General features: G+C 41.4%; 1 protein-coding gene across 2 annotated transcripts in view; it reads right to left on the reverse strand.

The window, feature by feature from the left end:
* The window catches only part of PDZK1 (PDZ domain containing 1), a 31,925-nt gene that overhangs the window by 5,186 nt on the left and 6,994 nt on the right, over positions 1-19,745 (reverse strand). The window contains exons 3-8 of one of the 2 annotated variants that reach the window (XM_064588384.1): positions 16,336-16,547; positions 15,397-15,646; positions 13,558-13,694; positions 12,481-12,676; positions 9,934-10,130; positions 5,557-5,781 (exon numbers count right to left, since the gene is read on the reverse strand). In XM_064588384.1, the coding sequence (XP_064444454.1) occupies positions 5,557-5,781; positions 9,934-10,130; positions 12,481-12,676; positions 13,558-13,694; positions 15,397-15,646; positions 16,336-16,545 (1,215 nt within the window). In that variant the 5' untranslated portion in view covers positions 16,546-16,547. Of the gene's footprint in view, positions 1-5,556; positions 5,782-9,933; positions 10,131-12,480; positions 12,677-13,557; positions 13,695-15,396; positions 15,647-16,335; positions 16,715-19,745 lie in introns of those variants that run through there. The other variant, XM_045896796.2, reaches the window with a different exon arrangement.

A 19,745-nucleotide genomic window follows, 5' to 3' on the forward strand; every position in this document is an offset into this window, starting at 1 on the left:
TGAACATTCCCCAGGATTTTGCATCAGGCCACAAAACAGGTCTCAATAAATTTATGATTGAAATCATATCCTGTATCTTTTCCAACCACAACAGTATGAAACTAGAAATCACAAGAAAAAATCTAAAAAGAACACAAATAACATACTACTAAACAATGAATGGGTCAACCAAGAAATCAAGAAGGAAATCAAAAAATACATGGAGACAAATGAAAACACAATTCAGTCTTTGGGATGCAGTAAAAGCAGTTCTAAGAAGCTTATAGATATACTGCCCTACCTCAAGAAACAAGAACATTTCAATTTAACCTTATACCTAAAAGAGCTAGAAAAAGAACAAAGCCCAAAGTTAGTAGAAGAAAGGAAATAAAGATCTGAGTGGAAATAGAGATAAAAAAAAAAATAGAAAAGATCAATGAAATCAAGAGCTGGTTCTCTGAAATATAAACAAAACTGTATACCTTTAGGCAGATTCATCAAGAAAAAAAGGACTCAAAATGAGAAATGAAAGAAGTTACAACCAACACTATAGAAATACAAAGGATTATAAGAAATGATTATGAAAAATTAGAAGCCAATAAATTGGACAGCCTTCCCTCTTGCCACTTCTATCCAGCATAACACTGGAAGACCTGGCTGCAAGAATCAGACAATAAATAAAAAGCATCCAAATTGATAAGGAAAAAGTAAAATTGTTATTATTTGCAGATGGCATACCATACATAGAAAACCCAACAGACTCCACCAAAAAACTATTAGAATAAATGAATTCAATAAAGTTGCAAGATATAAAATTAATACACAGAAATCAGTTGTGTTGCTATACACTAATAAAGTAGCAGAAAAAGAATTTAGGAAACAATTCTATATACAATTGCACCAAAAAGAATAAAATACCTAGGAATAAACTTAACAAAGAAGGTATAAGGCCTGTACTCAGAAAACTTAAAAGACATTGATGAAAGAAACCGAAGATGACACAAACAAATGGAAAGACATTTCATGCTCATAGATTGGAAGAACAAACATTGTTAAAATGTTCATACTACCCAAAGCAATCTATAGATTCAATGCAATTCCTATCAAAATACCAACAACATTTTTCACAGAACTAGAACAAATAATACTAATTCGTATGAAACCACAGAAGAATGCCAAATAGCCAAAGCAATCTTGAGACGGGAGAAGAAAATTTGGTATATCACAATCCCAGATTTCAAGATATACTACAAAGCTACAGTAATCAAAACAGTGTAGTACTGGCACAAAAAATAGACACATAGATCAATAGAACAGAATAGAGAACCCAGAAATGATCCCACACTTATATGGTCAATTAATCAACAAAGGAGGCAAGAATATACAATGGGGAACAGACAGTCCCTTCAATAAATGGTGCTATGAAAACTGGACAGCTACATGCAAGAGAATGACCACTTTCTCACACCATACACAAAAATGCTGGAATTTGGAGTGAATAAATCATGAGGTAAAAGGTACGGCATAGGGAATATGGTCAATGATACTACAATAATGTATGCTGACAGATGGTACCTACGCTTGTGGTTGAGCACAGCATAACATATAGAGTTGTCAAATCACTATGTTGTACACCTAAAACTAATGTAACATGTGTCAACTATACTTCAATAAAAATAGATTGGACAACCCAGAAGAAATACATACATTCCTGGAAACAGAATCTTCTCAGTCAGGAAAAAATAGAAAATCTGAGCAGACTGGTAACCAAATTGAATCAGGAATCAAAAACTCTCAACAAACAGAAGTCTAGGACCAGATGGCTTCACAGGTGAATTCTACCAAACATTTAAAGAAGAGTTAATACCTATCCTTCTCAAAGTATTCCAAAAAATAGAAGAGGAAGGAAAGCTTCCAAATTCATTCTACAGGGCCAACATTCTACAAGGCCAGTTTTTGATAACAAAACCAGACAAACACACCACCAAAAAAAAAAAAAATTACACAACAATATGCCTAATGAACATAGATGCAAAATTCCTCAAAATACTAACTAACCAAATTCTACAACATAGTAAAAGGATCATTAACCATATTCAAGTGGGATTTATCCCAGGGATGCAAGAATGGTTCAATATCCACAAATCAATATGATACACCACATTAACAAAATGAGAGTCAAAAATCTAATGACCACCTCAATAAATGCAGAAAAAACATTAGACAAAATTCAACATGAAAAAAACTCAACAAAGTGAGTTTAGAGGGAACATACCTCAACATAATTAAGACCCTATATGACAAGCCTTCAGTTAACATCATACTCGATGGTGAGAAGCTGAAAGCTTTTTCTCTAAGATCAGGAGGAAGACAAGGATGTCCATTCTTACCACCTTTATTTGATGTGGTACTGGACGTTCTAGCTACAAAAATTGGAAAAGGAGGGGCACCTGGGTGGCTCATTCGGTCAAGCATCTGCCTCTTGGTTTCCGCTCAGGTCGTGATCTCAGGGTTATGGGATTGAGCCCCACGTCGGGCTCCACGCTAGTGGAGAGTCTGCTTGGGATTCTCTCTTCCTCTGCCCCTTCCCACCATCTCTCTCCCTCTCTCGCAAATAAATAAGTAAATCTTTTTTTAAAAATTGGAAAAGAAATAAAGGACATCTAAATTGGTAAGGAAAAAGTAAAACTGTCACTATTTGACATGATACTACATATAGAAAACCCTGAAGACTCCACCAAAAACTATTAGAGTAAATGAATTCAATAAAGTTGCAGGATACAAATGTAATATATAGAAATCTGTTGTGTTGGTGTACACTAATAACAAAGTAGCAGAGAAATTTAGAAAACAATTCCACTTTGGGGCACCTGGCTGGCTCAGAAGAGCATTCAACTATTGATCTCTGGGTTGTGAGTTTGAGCCCCACACTGGGAAAGAAAGAAAAAGAAAGAGAGAGAGAAAAGAAGGAAGGGAGAAAAGAGAGAGAGAAAGAGGAGAGAGAGGGAGGGAGGAAGGAAGGAAGGAAGGAAAGAAATCCCATTTACAATTGCTTCAAAGAGAATAAAATACCTAGGAATAAACTTAATGAAGTTTAAGAAGGAGGTTTGAAAGGCCTGTACTCTGAAAACTGTAAGATGTTAATGGAAAGATAGCCCATGCTCATAGGTTGGAAGGATTAATAGTGTTAAAATGTCTATACTACCCAAAGCAATCTACAGATTCCATGCAATTCCTATCAAAATTCCAATAGTGGTTTTCACAAAACTGAACAAAAGATCTTAAAAATGTGTATGGAACCACAAAGATCCCTCATAGGTAAAGCAATCTTAAGAAGAACAAAGCTGGGGTCTCACAATCCTAGATTTCAAGGTATACCACAAATCTACAGTAGTCAAAACTGTGTAGTACTGGCATAAAAGTAGACACATAGATCAATGGAGCAGAATAGAGAGCCCAGAAATAAACCCACGCTTATACGGTCAATTAATCTACAACAAAGGAGGTAAGAATATAGAGTGGGGAAAAGACAATGTCTTCAATACATTGTGCTGGGAAAACTGGAAAGCTACATGCAAAAGAATGAAACTGGACCACTTTCTTAACACCACATACAAAAATAAACTCAAAATGGATTAAAGACCTAAATATGAGACCTGAAACCATAAAACTCCTAGAAGAAAACACAGGCAATAATTACTCTGCCATCGGCTTTAGCAACATTTTTCTAGATCTGTCTCCTCAGGCAAGGGAAATAAAAGCAAAAAAACTATCCAGACTATGTCAAACTAAAAAGCTCTTGCACAGCAGAGGAAAGCATCAACAAAATGAAAGGGCAACCTACTGAATGGAGAAGATATTTGCAAATGATATATCTGATGAGGGGTTGATATCCAAAATATATATAAACTCGTACAACAAGTAACAACAAATAATCCAATTAAGAAATGGGCAGAAGACCTGAATAGGCATTTTCCCAAAAAAGACATTCACATGGCCAAGAGACACGTGAGAAAAGATGCTAAACATTTTTTTTTAAGATTTTCATTTATTTATTTGAGAGAGACCGAGAGAGAGCGAGAACACAAGCAGGGTAAGGGGCAGAGGGAGAAGCAAACTCCCTGCTGAACTGGGAGCCTGATGCAGGGCCCAATCCTAGGACTCCAGGATCATGACCTGAGCGGAAGGCAGACACTTAACCAACTGAGCCACCCAGGCACCCCAAGACGCTCAACATTATTAATCAGGAAAATGTAAATCAAAACCACAATGAGATATCACCTCACACCTGTCAGAATGGCTAGTACCAAAAAGATAGGAAATAACAAGTATTGGCAAGGATGTGGAGAAAAGGGAATAAGCCCCAGTGTGCTGAGGGTGGGACTGTAAATCAGTGCAGCCATCATGGAAAACAGTATAGAGATTCCTCAAAAAATTTAAGATAGAAAAACCATAAGACCCATTGATTCCACTTTTGAGTATTTTCCCAAAGAAAACAAAAACACCAATTTGAGAAGATCTGTGCACCCCTATGTTTACAGCAGCATTATTTATAATAGCCAAGATTATGGAAGCCACCTAAGTGCCCACGGATAGATGAATGGATAAAGAAATGTGTGTGCATGTGTCACACAATGGAATATTACTCAACCATAAAAAAGAATGAAATCTTGCCATTCACAACAACATGGATGGGCTTAGATAGTATTATGCTAAATGAAATAAGTCAGACTGTAAAAGACACATACCTCATGATTTCACTTATATATAGAATCCAAGAAACAAAACAAACAGAAATAGACTCAAATCCAGAGAAAAAAACTGGTTGCCAAAACAGAGGTAGATGGGGGATATGGGCAAAATAGGCAAAGGGGATAAGAAGTACAAACTTCCAGTTATAAAATAAGTAAATCACAGGAATTACAAGTACAGCTTAGGGAATATAGTCAACAATATTTAATAACTGTATGTGACAGTGGTAACTACACTTACCAATGAGGAGCATTTGTAATGTATAGAATTGTTAAAACACTATGTTGTACACCTGATATCACATTGTATGTCAACTATACTTCAATTTTTAAAAAATATCATTAAGATCATCAGAAGAAAAATATGTAGCGTTACAGTGGTTGAATATCGTATTGTAGGTCTTCTGGGTTGAAGGCACTAATTTGCTTTCGTAGGTTCCCTTTCTGCATTCCTAACTTGAGAGCCATAGGGACAGCCTTCTCAGTGTCAGTCCCTCCAGGCTAGGGACATTATGCCAAATGTGTCAAGGTAAACAGGTATCACTCCCAGTCAGAGCTGACAGTGACTGTCCACTACAGTCATGTCGAATCGCTCTATTTGATTGGAAAGTCTCTAAAGACAATTAGGTGTTTAAGAAAAACAAAAGATGTGAGCTTAGGATGTACTAGTCACTCTCTTAAAGGGTACAGGACCATGACAGCATTTATTTAAACCCAAGTGAGACCCTCAGTGCAGGCTTTTCAATGTAACCTTTTTACTAAGCCATCAATGAGTGGGAGACACTCTGGCTGTGTTCATGGGCCTGCTAGAACCAGATGACCATACCTCTTTGATGAAGGAGCCTGGCCGACCCTGAATCGCATTTAAGCGAAAGCCATAGCCGTTTTCCCCTTTAACCAGCCGGCAGAGCTTAGGCTTATGATCTCCTACTTCCTCTGTAGTATCTGGACTTGAAACCTCTAGAGGAGCAGGTGTAGGAGCTGTAGTCTCCTTGACAGAACCATTAGGCAGTTCTTGACTTTGATAGTAGAGAAATGGAGAAAAATGAGCCTTTTGAAAATAAAGGGAAAAAAACATTAATTGTAAGTATGAGTAGTTACACATTATTAAATGTGCTAGCTTAATTTACAAGGGGTCATGCATGTTCCACAAGCCTGGCAGACACATCTGGTTGTGGGCAGTAAATTTTTCTATACTACCCCAACCAGAAAAGGTATAAAGAAAGATTGAGCTTGGCTATGGAGTAAATAAATTCACATATACATAAAATAAAAGCAGTATAGGATGTTGTACAAAGATGCAAAAATAACTAACAAAAATGCAGTTTCTTTTGACTGTCACTGACCAACTGTAGGCAGTGTCCCTGTGGGAGATGACACACATCGAGTGACTTGCCCTGTAACTCATGCATAATAGGTTCATCTAGCCCTTCCTCCTCAGTGAGATGGTCTTCAGAGCTCCTTAAACACATCAGAGAAAGTGAAACAAAACGCTATTTTTATTACCATCTGAAGTACACAGAGTAATTTGTTGTACTCATTTTACTATTGTTTGTTGTAATCATTAGCTGACACTCCTGTTATGCCAAACTCCTCACCATCTTTAAATACTTCTAATCCATCTCCACTCTCAGACCATCCATGCGAAGAAGGGAGTGATGGTCTTGAATACAAAAGAGACATAGAACAGGAAACATATGACTGATTTTTTAAAAGAATTAAAAGCTTAGTAGACTGTGGGTTTTAACTGAGAATTAAAAGGGTAGCTTTGGGTATGGTAAGATCCTGGATCAGCAGTTAAATTGCTGCCCACAAGTATCCAGGACATTTGTTAGGCCATGAGTAGAAAATCAAGCAATCGAAAGTGAGTACAGTGTGCACTCTGCCCCAAATTGTACTGTTCAGCAGCCTGGTTAAAATTAGATTGGGGTCCTCTGGTTATCATCTCTCTCACTAACCACAAGACCACATCTTCCTTTCTAAATAAGAGTAACACCAGCTAAGAACTCCTACTTACCCGGTTCAACTAAATTTCAGAACTTTCAGTGATATACTTGCAAATGTCCCACATTTCTCTCTGTCTTTAAAATGTGGAAAGTTGGGATGCCTGGGTGGCTCAGTCAGTTAAGCATCTGCCTTTGGCTCAGATCGTGATCCCAGGGTCCTGGGATCGAGCCCTACGTCGGGCTCCCTGCTCAGCGGGGAGCCTGCTTCTCCCTCTGCCTGCCACTCACCCTGCTTGTGCCCTCTCTCTCTGACAAATAAATAAATAAAGTCTTTTAAAAAAATGTGGAAAGTATCAATGACTCATTACATACAAAAATACCTCTGACATCACTACCCAACAGGCAAATCAACTGTATGTGATCATAGCCGCTGATCTTGAAGGTAAGTACAGTAACATTAAACAGTCAATGAGTTTTTATTCACTTTCAGTTATTTGCGTGCCTAATATGTGCCAGGAACTGCTTTAGGTGTTTGTTTTATTCAACGATGTATCTCAAAGATCCCCCACTGAGCCACCCACCCCTGTATGTAACCTACTTTAGAGGGGGTTTGGGGGGAGGGAGAGAGAAGATGGGGACAGGCATCTTTTTAGATCAAAGTTCTCTCATATTAAACCAGAACATTATAGTTAAATCATTGTCATAAAATCAGGAGGGATTGGAAAAGCACTGATGCCAGAATCCCCTTTACAGCAGCCAGAGCAGTGACCTCCTGACTTCTGCCTAAACTTTCCCACCAAATGGGAGGTCACCACTTGGCAAAAATGGCTCCCCCTGTTTCTGGCAGCTTCAGCTGTCCTTAAGCCAAAAGCTAGCTCCCTAGACATTCTCTATTTGATTAAGCTATGCCCCATAGAACACCTCAAAAATAAGGACTTCTTGCATGTAATAGCCTTCTGAATTCTTTTATATATGTGTGTGTATATATGTGTATATTTATATATGTGTGTATATTTTATATATATGTATGTTTATATTATATATATATACATATATATATACATATGAAGAACATACACACATACACACACTATATTTACATCTTTATATCCATTCATTTGACAGTGGACACTTGGGTTGATTCCATCTTTTGGCTCTTGTGACTTAATCTGTGGCCTAACATATGGTCTATCCTGGAGAATGTCCTATGTGCCCTTGAGAAGAATGTGTTCTGTTGTTGCGTAGAGTGCTCTGTATTTCTGTTAGATCTAGTTGGTTTCTTTTGTTTATCAAGTCCTTGGGTTCCTTATCTTCTGACTGGTGGTTCTATCCATGATAGAGAATGGGATATTGAAATCTCCCAACTATTATGGTAGAACTGTCTATTTCTACTTTCAAGTTTGTCAATGTTTCCTTCATGTTTTTTCCAGCTTTATTAAAGTGTAATTGACAAATTGTATATATTCAAGGTGCATAGTATTATTTGATACACATACACATTGTGAAGTGATCACCACAATCAAGGTAATTAACATATCTATCACCTTACACAGTTACCATTTAGCCTTTCAAATTCTTGAAGATGTTCTCCTTTCTTCCCCAAAGCCTATGCTGATTCAAAATATTCACATGGTGATTTCCCAAACCCCTGCCCTGATTACCTTTCTTGACACTGGCCTTCTTATAGTCAGGTTCTCAGAACTGCACACGGTGTTGACTTAACAAACAACATTTCTATGTGCCAGGCATTATTCTGAATGTTCTAAATATTACCTCAAATAACCCTTCACAGTAGCTATCCCCATCTTACAACTAAGAAGGCAAGCACAGGGAGGGTAACTTGCCCAAGATTACATTACTGGTCATTTCAAGTATGGTCTGAACAACTCAGTACAGTAATACTACCACCTCCGAAGGCCAAGTGTCAGTTAAGGTAACTTTAAATTGCCTTTTGGGGGGTGGGGGCAGCTACTTAGAGTATCATCAGGTTTCTGGTCTTTTTTTGTAGCCCTCAAATCAGGTCTCACCATTTGGTGTTCATACAATTTCGTTTTAAGTTAGGTTAGTACCTGAAATTCATTCCTGTTTAAACTTAAACTTATTAGTTTTTATTCTTCTTTCTATCCTGACTGGATATTTTGAATATTATAATCTCTAGTAAATTAATTACCCATCGACACATTAAGCCATCTGTATGACTTAAGTATATTAAATGTTTTCCATGTCTCCATCCAAATGTGGTAATAAACTAGCTTAGGATAAGAAGCATACCGCTGGAGACATCTATTCAGACTGACGTTGTTCCAGTATCAATTATTCTTCAGGTATGGTTGTACAACTAGCTAAAAACCCATTAACTGTTCTATCATCTAGTTCACTCTTTAATTTTCTTTACACAGTACCTTAAAATTGCTAATCAAAATGTGCTGAGAGGGTATATGGTATAATGAATTAAGAACTTGGGTTCAAATACAGGCCGAGGTGGGTGACTTTTTAAAAAATGAAGTTTAGAGGGACTAAGAAATTGCTAATCTATAAAAAGGGGCTAATACCACCCCCTACCATATTCCTCTGTATTATTTATGCACCTTAGGATGTTCCATTATTGTATATCACCTGGAACAAGTCCATCTTTGTTCATCTGTGTGACCATCACGTAGTGAGGCAGATGGTATCGGCAGAAGGCCCCCAAATGTCTGTTAAGCTAGACTGAACACCTCAGTTCTTGTGATAAAAGATTATTTAAAAACAAAACATGCAGATAATACCTGTTGTGATTAAAAGCTGAGAGCAAATATGGTTAGTTTGACACTAAGGTTAGTCTTGGTGAATTCGTGTTTCTATTTCCTTGCTAAGGGCTTAGAAGCTGTTTAACAATCCTTTCTAGGCTTTTATGTGGGGTTAATGGAATTAATTGGTCTATAGTTTTAAAATCTGGTTGTTTCCTATTTGGGAAAGGTAGGGCTACATCTGCCTATTTCTAGGCTATTGTTCATAGATTTTTCTCAGATTACCAAAAGTAATTCTATAGTTACATTTGCAAATTCTTTCAAAATTTTGAATCTAAGGACTTAAAACTCATGTACCAATCACTTGGCATTCTCTTATCACTACCAATTTGAACTTCAATGCAGCCTTAATGATGACGGTTATGCCCTTCCAGTTTGAAAATCAAAGTGGTAACTTAGCCACAGTGTGAGGACTTGAGTGAATGGACCCAACCTTAATGCATGAATATGCGGCCTTAAATTATTTACCAGTCTATACATGTTGTCCGTCTCTTTGTCCACCACCAGCAGTGAAGTCTGATCTCCGCCCTTTCTAATCATTTCCACCACACTGTCATGATCCAGGGATTCCACAGACTCGCCGTTGACAGCGACTAACAGGTCATTGTTCTTCAAGCCAGCCTCCTCTGCTGGACTTCCGGAATCTATGTCCTTGATGACTTGACCTACCCTCCCCCAAAATTAAATAAAATTATCAGAAAGACCCCTAAATTAAGCTGTCGAATTTCTGCTGAAGCCAAAGGCTCTGATAACATAAATTTAAAAGGCACGCTGCATACGACTGCCCCTCCCACTGGCACCCAAGGAAGACGATAAGCACCCTATCCAGCCTCATTCCCTGCCCACAACTTACTCCAGGAACAAATTCAGCCATTACTGATGAAAGGATCTTAAAGAAAAGAATCCGGTTGTTACCAAAGTGTCTGAGACTCAATCTTGACAAAACAGCATGCTAAGCATTAAGAGTCAGCAAGTTCCCAGGAAGTCAGTGAGCATCCATGTACCCATACATCTTATGTAGAAGCTAAGCCATTAAAATGGGGCAGGAAGAAGAAAGAAGAACAAAACCAAAGAACTCAGAGCCTAGGAAACACATGCTGGCATTTTAGTAGCAATTGGGTGTATTCAACTGTGAACGTGTTTGTGTGTGCTTGCCTCAAGGATGCGCCTTTACCCTTCCTCTCCTGACTTGAACTGTCTTCACCAGGTGCCTTCAGATCTCTCACACTTTTTTTTGTCCCTCCCACTATTTTAACAAGCTCCAGTTTCACTTTTCCAGCTAGCTGCTGGGCATCTCCAACCAGATAGCCCATAGGTCCCTCAAATGTAACACATTCAAACCAAAAGTCATCTCTGCCCATCTCCCACATCCCAAAGCTCCTCCCCTTGTCACCTGACCATGGCAGCACCATCACCCCAGTCACTGATATTTAGCACCAATTCTTCCTCAGTATCCACTCCCCATATTCTAATCAACTGCTAGGTCATTTGATGCTACCTTAATATTTGACACATCTCCTCTCTGGCCCCACTTCTACCCTAAGTGCAGGTGGTATTAGTTCCTGCCTTAAATTCTACCTAACGACTACAACACCTCACCAGCTGCTCTCCCTGCCCCTAATCCTTGCCTTCTCCACTACAGATCTGCCTTCAGATTCATCTTGATGCAAGGTCTGACCAAGTCATTCCTGGCTACAACGGCACAAGTGAGGGCTTTAGAACTGAACAAGACCTGAATTTGATCCTAGTTAAGCCACAAACTATTTGTCCTTATAATAATTACTGTATCTTCTCCCTGCCCTCAATTTCAGAAATTCTTCTTGCAGAATTATTAGGAGTAATTGAGATATATAAAGCCCCAAGATGCTGTAGGCTTAATTTTTTCCTCTCACACTGTTGAAAAAACTTTTCACTCCCCATCAACTACAGAGCCAAGTCCAAACTCTTCAACTTGGCATTGAAGGCCCTCATCATCTCTTTCCAACCTACCTTTCTAACGTCGTTTTCTGTGCCACGCATTAGATGCCAAACGGCACCCATGTTTCCCTGCTTTGTTCACACAATCCTATCCTCATGGAATGGCCTTCGTTGTCCCCATACCGTCTACTTGTCCAAATTTTATTCACAACTACAAAGCCTGAGCTCAGCTGCTATCTCTACCATGAGGTCTTCCAGTACTTTTTTAGTAAAAAAAACTGCTCCAATCTTGAATTCCAATACTACTCTACCCCACATTAAGGTGCCCCTCACCATCCACCTTCAGTTATGGACATATGTGTGTATTTCCTCTACTAAATAGTGGGCTCCTTGACTGAAGAATTCCTGTTTGATTCACTTGATATTCTATAAGGCCCTGAGGATGTTTTTATATAATATGAATCAAATTAATATTTGATGAATTAACATAAATATACATAATGAAAAGAAAATAGCAATGTCTAGAACAACAGTTTGCCTGAGTCTGCATTCCTTTATATATTCAGCTTCCCTATAAGGACCTTAGTTCTTTCCTTGTTGAGTTATAAGGAATCAGAAAGATTCCGGATTCTATTTGTTTCCCAGATCCCGACCCACACCCCTGACTCAGATCCAGTGGTGTATTGGAGATGGCTCACACCAGCTTGTGAGAACCATTTCTGTTCAAGACTTCTCAACTTTGCATTCTGTGACAGCACATTCATGGCTTGAAATCAGGTATATTGGGAGTATTTACACCACAAATAATAAACAAAAAAATCAACAAATGCTACAAATTAGGGCATTTTTTTTTGCCAGAGAGCAAATTTACAGCATACTACTGCCCAGATCCAAAATTCTGCCTTATCATTCTGCTAAGGAAACCTTGAGATGCCCATCATGGCCCCCATGGAAAATGACCCAGCCATGCTCTCTAGTCTCTCACTGTCCCCTCATGCAGCTGGTAGGGACTCGGGGGCCTAACAGAACTCTGGAGTCAGAGTGGGTGAAGAATTAGATGGTTACACCACCAGGTTTTCTGTTCTTCTAGTGCCTTACCTTTCTGTTCTGGGCCTGCCCTTAGATAGAAACCATAGCCATTGCTTCCCTTCTTCATCTCCACAACCCGGGGCTGGTGGGGTAGCAATTTCAAACTGGCTGTTTCTCTCCTGAATTTTATCTTCTGCTCAGCATGGAGCTTGTCAGTCTCCTTGTCCACCAGCAGGAACACGACTCGGCTTCCGGATTTCTTCACCTGCAAGAGCACACACAGGTAAGACTGCCAGCCGTCTCCAAGAACAATGCTGGCAAGCAGGGAAGTTTCTTCCTAGAGGCACACAGTCTCCAGACTCGATAGAAAAGATGGAATGTAAGGCCCAAGTTTAAACTATGATACTCCCACCTACCATCAGTAATAGTCAACACTATCCCCACGTCCACAGTTGTGTATGCCCTCACCCACACAGATGCTAACTGAACCTACGTGACAGCTAGAATTCAGAAAACCCAGAAGGGTACTTAAGTGAGGTACTTAAGTCTAGAAAAGGAGTTTGGAAAATCAAGTTAAGGTCTATTTTGAAAAATTATTCTACCAAGAAAAGATAAAGTTGGTCAGTGTTCAAGGTTCCATATGACCTCAAAGGAAAACCTCAGAGTATTATCCATGTGTCATGGAACTGTGCTGGGATGTAAGATTTGGGCTTGATACAGACATTATTCGGTTGGTTTCTACTGATCTGAATAGAAGAACGGGTCTTCCAACACTCCCCATGTGTAGCTCTGTATCCCTCACCACATTGGTTATCTGCCAGCTTGTATTAAAACATTTTAGTAAAACACCGACTTTGTTATAAATTCAGAGGGGGCTCCCAATCAGGTACAAATAAGATCCAGAAACTAAAGTTAACGATTCTTTAGAATGCTTCTCTCCGAAAACCTGAAACTAGCAAAGGCCTTATTCCAAAACCCTATGTTAACACTGCTGACACCACTAGTGAGTCTGTTCCCTCTTAATACAAAGGGTTCGTTAACTTCTCATCATTATATTCCTCCCATCATAAACTACCATTCGTGTCTTCCTGTCACTTCCAACAAGAACAGAGTGAAAGGTAAGAAAAGTACCCCTCTGGGCTATACCTTGGCAACCACTTCCTCATGGCTGGCATCTTCGACATTCTCTCCGTTCACTTCAATCAAGTGATCACCAGCCAGGACACCAGCTTTCATAGCCACACCTTGAGGCGTTATATCCATCATGTACACTCCCTTTTTACCTGCAAGGGTGTGGACAAGCATGACAACTCCATTACACAGAAAGTCCAACTATAAAGGGTTTTCTCCCAATAATGTAAAATTACAACTTCCAGTTTTAAAGCTAACTCAAATAGACTTGGGCTTCTGATCTAGAATTAAAATTATAGCTCCTAGCACAAAGCTTGACACAGACATTATTCGGTTGGTTTCTACTGATCTGAATAGAATTTCTGAGCCCAACTGAAGGCAAGGAAGGAATCTCAGAGGGCAGTGGCCTCTTGAGCCAGAAAGCACCAAGCCATGTCCATGCTGCATCATTGTATCTTACTCCTGTTCTTCGTCTTTGTGGAATTAGAAGGCATCTGCTCCATTCTGTCTTCTTTAATTAGTACCATCACCAACCATCACATACCAATGAAGTCACTAAATCTCGCTCATGCAGGCTTAAGAGGACAGAGGCACAGAACGGCAGGGATGTATACACATGTACAGTCAGTCTAGATTAGTAGATGATGCGATTTAGGTGCTTCTTATAGAAATGCTGTCAATTCTTTCCAGATATTAATATTTCAACCTAGGCAAAGGGTAGCTTCACAATGACAAAATAAATCATTTGTAAGGAATAACAGTATAAACTGCTGCCTTAAAATTTCTCCCATTACCTTGTTATATATTTGTCATGAAGAAAACATCTTCTTCATAAAGCTAATTTAAACCATTTATTATGTACATTAGCACAAGAGTCAAATGAATAAAATCTGAATTATGATAATTTTTTCACCATTTTGCTGATAATGGACTTCTAAGAAATGCCAAGCTTCCCTTGACCACCTGCGCCATTATGTTTAATAATGGACAAACTTGAGAAATACCTCTTACAGCTAATTTATATCACTTACTATAGGTTAAATAAGCCTCGGAAACAATTTTATGTTTACTATTGGTCTGCTATTTATTACTTACCCAATTATGACCAGCGCTCCTCCAGTAGCAGGAAGAACATGGGAGGAGCAACATTCAAGGTAGAACCAAAAGGCTTATATAGCCTCTATGGCTCTAACCTAAATCCCAGAGACACCATCACAGAACCACGACCAACTGAGCAAAAGCCAGCCTGCATCTCTGAAATTCTAGAAACAGAGCTTCTAGTACTTGCTGATGGACGCACCTTAGAGCCATGGAGGCTAGGCCACAGCTGAAGGTCCTATTTCAATGTCACGGCGTTGGGGGGGGATGATTAGTAGAGTAGCATCTGTGGCAACTATAACAGGGTCTGGCCCATCAACAGGTGCTCAAGAATTTGTTGAATAAATGATTACCTGGGCACTCAGAAGTGTAAAGATATCATCCTTCTTCAAAAGTAGCTCTTATAAAGAATCTCTTTTTTCTTGCCTTTTATTCCCCCTTCTCCCCTCCACCCTCACCCTAAGGCAGCTAGGAAAGAATAACAAAGAAGCATCAGCCCTCTAACCCTCTGGCCTCCAAGGCTCAGCCTAACAAACACTGGGGGACAAGAGTGACTAGTGGCCCTCCCCACTCTGTGCTGGGTCCAGTGTTTTGATCCTTCATTGCACAATTGTCAAAGCAAGGGAAGGGCCAGGGAGGGAAAGAGGGATGGAGGGAGAAGCTGCAATTGGATAGCCATAGCATCTGAAAAGTTTGTCAAAGAAGTCAGTAACCAATAACAATATCTTTCTTCTGGAAATTCCACCCTCGACTCACCTTGGACAGTTTTCAGAGAGAAGCCATAGCTGTTCCCCTCCTTCACCAAATAGCAGAGCCGTGGCTGAGTCCAAGTCTGTGCTCCTTCGTTCATCACAGCAGGCAGTTTCTTATCATTCACACTCGGCTCTTTCTGACTTTGACCCAACTCTTTCAAGTCTACCTGCTTTTTCATTGCTTTCTCATAGGAATCCCCATCCAGGACTAGTAAAGTCACTGAATTCCCACTCTTTCTGACCAGATCTACAACCTAGGAGGAAGAAAAAGATAACTAACCAAGAACCTTATCAGCCACCATAGGGGATGCTCACCATCTGGCTCATTCACTGGATCTAGAGATTCTTGAATGCTGACCCCTGAAGCCCAAAGAGTCAGCAGGTGGTGCTCCAGCCATCTAGACCCCATCCCTCTTAAGATCCAGGTACAGATTGGAGGGGGCAGGGCTCTCGCACTGTTGGAACCCAGAGTGTGGCCGAATCCTAGCTGGGCTAATGGAAACAGCCTGGTGTAGTGAAAGGAGCATCCACCAGGAGGTAGGCAGAACTGGGGTAAGGTCAGACCCTCCCATGTGTTCACTGCATGAACACATAAGCAAGCGAAGTTCTCTGAGCCTTTGAGCCCTCTTCTGTGAAATGGTGATATGTGACCTCATGGGTTGTGATGAGGGTTCAACAAAATAATGAATATGAAATTGCCTAGCATAGTTCCTGGCATATAGCAAACCTGATGCCTATTGGCTCTGACACTATTCAATCTAGGAATAATTTTACAGTTCCCAGTTAATTGGAGGGGACTTGATTAGTGGGCAGAAGGTATAGCCATAAAGGGGTCTGCCTTGCCAGTGGCAGCTGGGAAATCTCCACTGACCCCAAAAACTTATCAGCAGAGATGTGGAGGCTAAAGAGATCCTAGAAGAAGAACCCCAGATGTCCCATTCACCTGCATATGCTCTTCCTTGTCCACAAAGACACCATTGATCCTAAGAACTCGGTCTCCATCCTGGAGGCCCGCCTCCTCCGCTGGGCTACCCTTCTCAACTACCCGGACCAGGTGGCCAGCAGTGTCCTTCTCAATTCGCAGGAAGAAGCCATAGCTTTGCCCTTCTTGTTTAGACAGCTCACATTCTCGTGGATGGAAGGTGGAAGCCATTTCTGTGATGAAAAACAAATGGATAGGGGCACCTGGGTGGCTCAGTTGGTTAAGCGACTGCCTTTGGCTCAGGTCATGATCCTGGAGTCCCTGGATCGAGTCCCGCATGACCCTCCCCCCTCTCATGTGCTCTCTGTCTCTCTCATTCTCTCTGTCTCAGATAAATAAATAAAAAATCTTAAAAAAAAAAAAAAAAAAAAAAAGAAAACAAATGGATAAACCCATGGGAAAGAAAATCTGCTTGGAGAGAGAACCCTTGTCCTCCCTCTCCCATGATCCTGTTCTTCTAACCATGCCAAATCTAGACTGTAGCAACACTGGGGGTGTAGAAGGCCACCTCCCAGGACTTGCTAATAATTTCCAAGTCTATTTCCCAAGGATGATCTTTTTACTTGAGTTTCAGACCCATGTATTTGGCTGGGCCCTGGACACAGATTTTTCAGCTTCAATAGCTCCAAAACTAAATTCCTCTTTGTCCCCTGATCTAAAGAAAGTAGGTTTAAATACCTGACCTAAAAATTTTAAGAAAATCCAAGCCCACCTTCATTCAAATATTTGAAGAGCCTCCCTAGTCCTCAAGGACTAGGTCTTGAGGATAAATCTGTAACCTATCCTTTGCCTCTCATATCGGGGAGAATGTATTTTTACAACAACACATAGTGAGTGATATGCTAGGCAAGAACAGAGTGATAAGGCAGAATATAACAAAGGGCGTTGGGAGTAGGGAATGGGACGGACAGAGTTAAGAATGGCTTCCTGGGAAAATGACTTTCCTATATGACCTGAAGGACTAGTGGGAGTCAGGTGAGGTAGGACCGGATCAGGAAGATGTCAAACAAGTGGAAACTGAGACACCAGCCCTCAGAGCTGGCCTGATCTATTGGAGAGGAGATAGAAAAGTGGTTGACCAGGACCCTGAAGTTCTCGTCAGAGCAGAGTAGGGATGCCCCCCAGAGAAAGGACTCCTGGGGCCGGGTCCCACTTCTCCCGCCTGAAGCAGCTTCTGCTTCCATCCATCCTGCCCTTCCTTTTGCCCCACTGCCAGGAGCGAGGTCCTGGGCCACAGAAGAAAGGACAAGTGCGAAAAGCATGGGCTGGGGCATGGGCACCCAGTTCCTACGGGGAAGGCTCCTGCCAGTGTCATCCATCCCTCTTGGCTGAAGCATTTTCTTTCACAGGAGAATCAGAATGGAAGCCAGAATGGCTGGTGCAAGGCAGAGGCCTGAGTTCCCTACCAGTAAATCAGAGACTAAACCTTCTGTCCCTTCCCTCCTGGCGGGACAGGAACAGAGGAGCGCCGAGGGCGTGGAGGGTGCGGTGGAGGAGAGACAGCGAAGTCCTCCAGGCCCCCTAGCAGCCACAGCGTAGCGATTCCAGATAGCCATCTCTGGCCTTCACGCCCACAGAGACACCCAGTACAAACGGGGCAGAAAGGCTCCCACTGCCCGACAGCTTGGCCACTCAGCAGTCGGCAGCCACACCCCCAGCGGCACAAATGACTAAGCAGTCGAGGAAACAAACAAATAGACACCGTTTCAAGTGATCTCTCGCCAAGGGCCCAGGGCCTGAGCCCTCCCCACTGCGTCCCCAGGGAAGAGAAAAGTGGAGCCACAATCGTGTGGTCAGCGGCCACCCCTGGGGGAAATTAGCAGCTCTCGGAGCATGACCTGCTGCCAGAAAGACACCATTTTGGGAGGAGACGGGGAAGAAGGGTACTGGGGGGAACTGGGCACCACCAGAGGGGGGCTTCCTCACATTCAGGCACCTGGGTTGCCTGAACCTTTATTTTCCTTTCTGCTGAGCATCTGGCCTGCATGTATCAGTTCCATTTTCCAGCTCAAACCCACATCTATATCCAAACTCACCTCTAGATCCCTCTCAACTTTCAATTTCATAGGACTAAAAACTGGAAAAAACCAAAGCCCTCTGAAATTTGGAGATAATTATAGAGAAACTTCAACCAAAGCTCACAAAATCCGCAACATGTCCTAATAATCAAAATAAAGGCCATTCAATGCTATGTTTTCGTCAAAAGATGAGACGGTCTGTGGTCAACATATGCATGCTCATTTCTAAGGCACCCACGCCCAAAATTCAGCCATCTCACACCCTGGGTGTCAGCCACAGGATCATAATCGCTTTCTCTGAAGGTCTGCAAAGATAGAAAGTGAAACCTCCTTGCCAGCCAGACCAGTCCCATGTTTAGGGAGGGGGTAAGAGGCATCATTTTCCTAGGTCTCAACAGACACACAAGGAAAGACAAAGCTCTATTTCTTGGCAAAATCCCAAGTTGTTTTTTTATTTGGTGAAAGTTTTCAACCAACCAGACGGCAATCACTCAGATCTGCACTTGTGTCCTGGAAGCCTCGGGCACTGGCTGAGAAATGGCTCTGAGCCCCCTCGGGCCTCCTGCCCCCACGCCAGCCCCTCCCCACAAAGCAGCCACTGGTGCTGGTGCCCATATGCCACGCTGATGAAATACTGAACACCTTCAACCATAGCAACAGAGAAAAGCAGATCAATGCCCCAAAAGCCGGGGACTTCCATGGGACCCTTGGAGCCCTAAAACCGTTTCCTTTGCCATCTTGCCAAGTGACAATTCAACTAGGAGCCGAAGGGCTGGGCTCTGGTCCAGCTCCAGACCTGGGTTCATCTGGTGTTACTCTGGCCCCTAAGTCAGGGTTGGGACCCGTGACTTTAGCAAGATTATCACTGCTCCGTGATGAGGATGCCTGGGACTCTGGAACACAGGGCCTAAGAGGAAGGATCTTTGTATTTAAGGATGCTCATTCCAGTTTCTTCACCGCCATCCCCATCTTCTGCTTCCTGAGAAAATCCAGATCGGACCCCTATGGTGGGCAGGTATTTAACTGGAGAAGGCATATGGATTTCTATAACACGGTACCAGCAGTCATCCAGTGCTGGAGTCCGTTAAATCTTGAGCAGGCTTCATTCCCCAGTTCAGATAGCCAAAGTAAAATACTGGAAATGAAAGAAAGCTATAACCCCTGCTGAGTTCTGGCAAGAAAGTCAACTCTTGGCAACAAAGTTGCTTGCCTGTGGGAAAGAGAACAAAGTGCTGCCTGGTGGTCAGGGCGGAGAGCCAGAGATTTTTTTTTTAATCAATCTTAATTATTAATCATACCTTCAGACCCTACCTTCCTCCAAAAGAATTAGATTATTGCTACCAGGAAAGAGAA

This window comes from Mirounga angustirostris, unplaced genomic scaffold (assembly GCF_029215605.1).
Source record: "Mirounga angustirostris isolate CCGP_5_RB_7025 unplaced genomic scaffold, mMirAng1.0.hap1 SCAF_4, whole genome shotgun sequence".
In the NCBI taxonomy this organism is placed as follows: Eukaryota; Metazoa; Chordata; class Mammalia; order Carnivora; family Phocidae; genus Mirounga; species Mirounga angustirostris.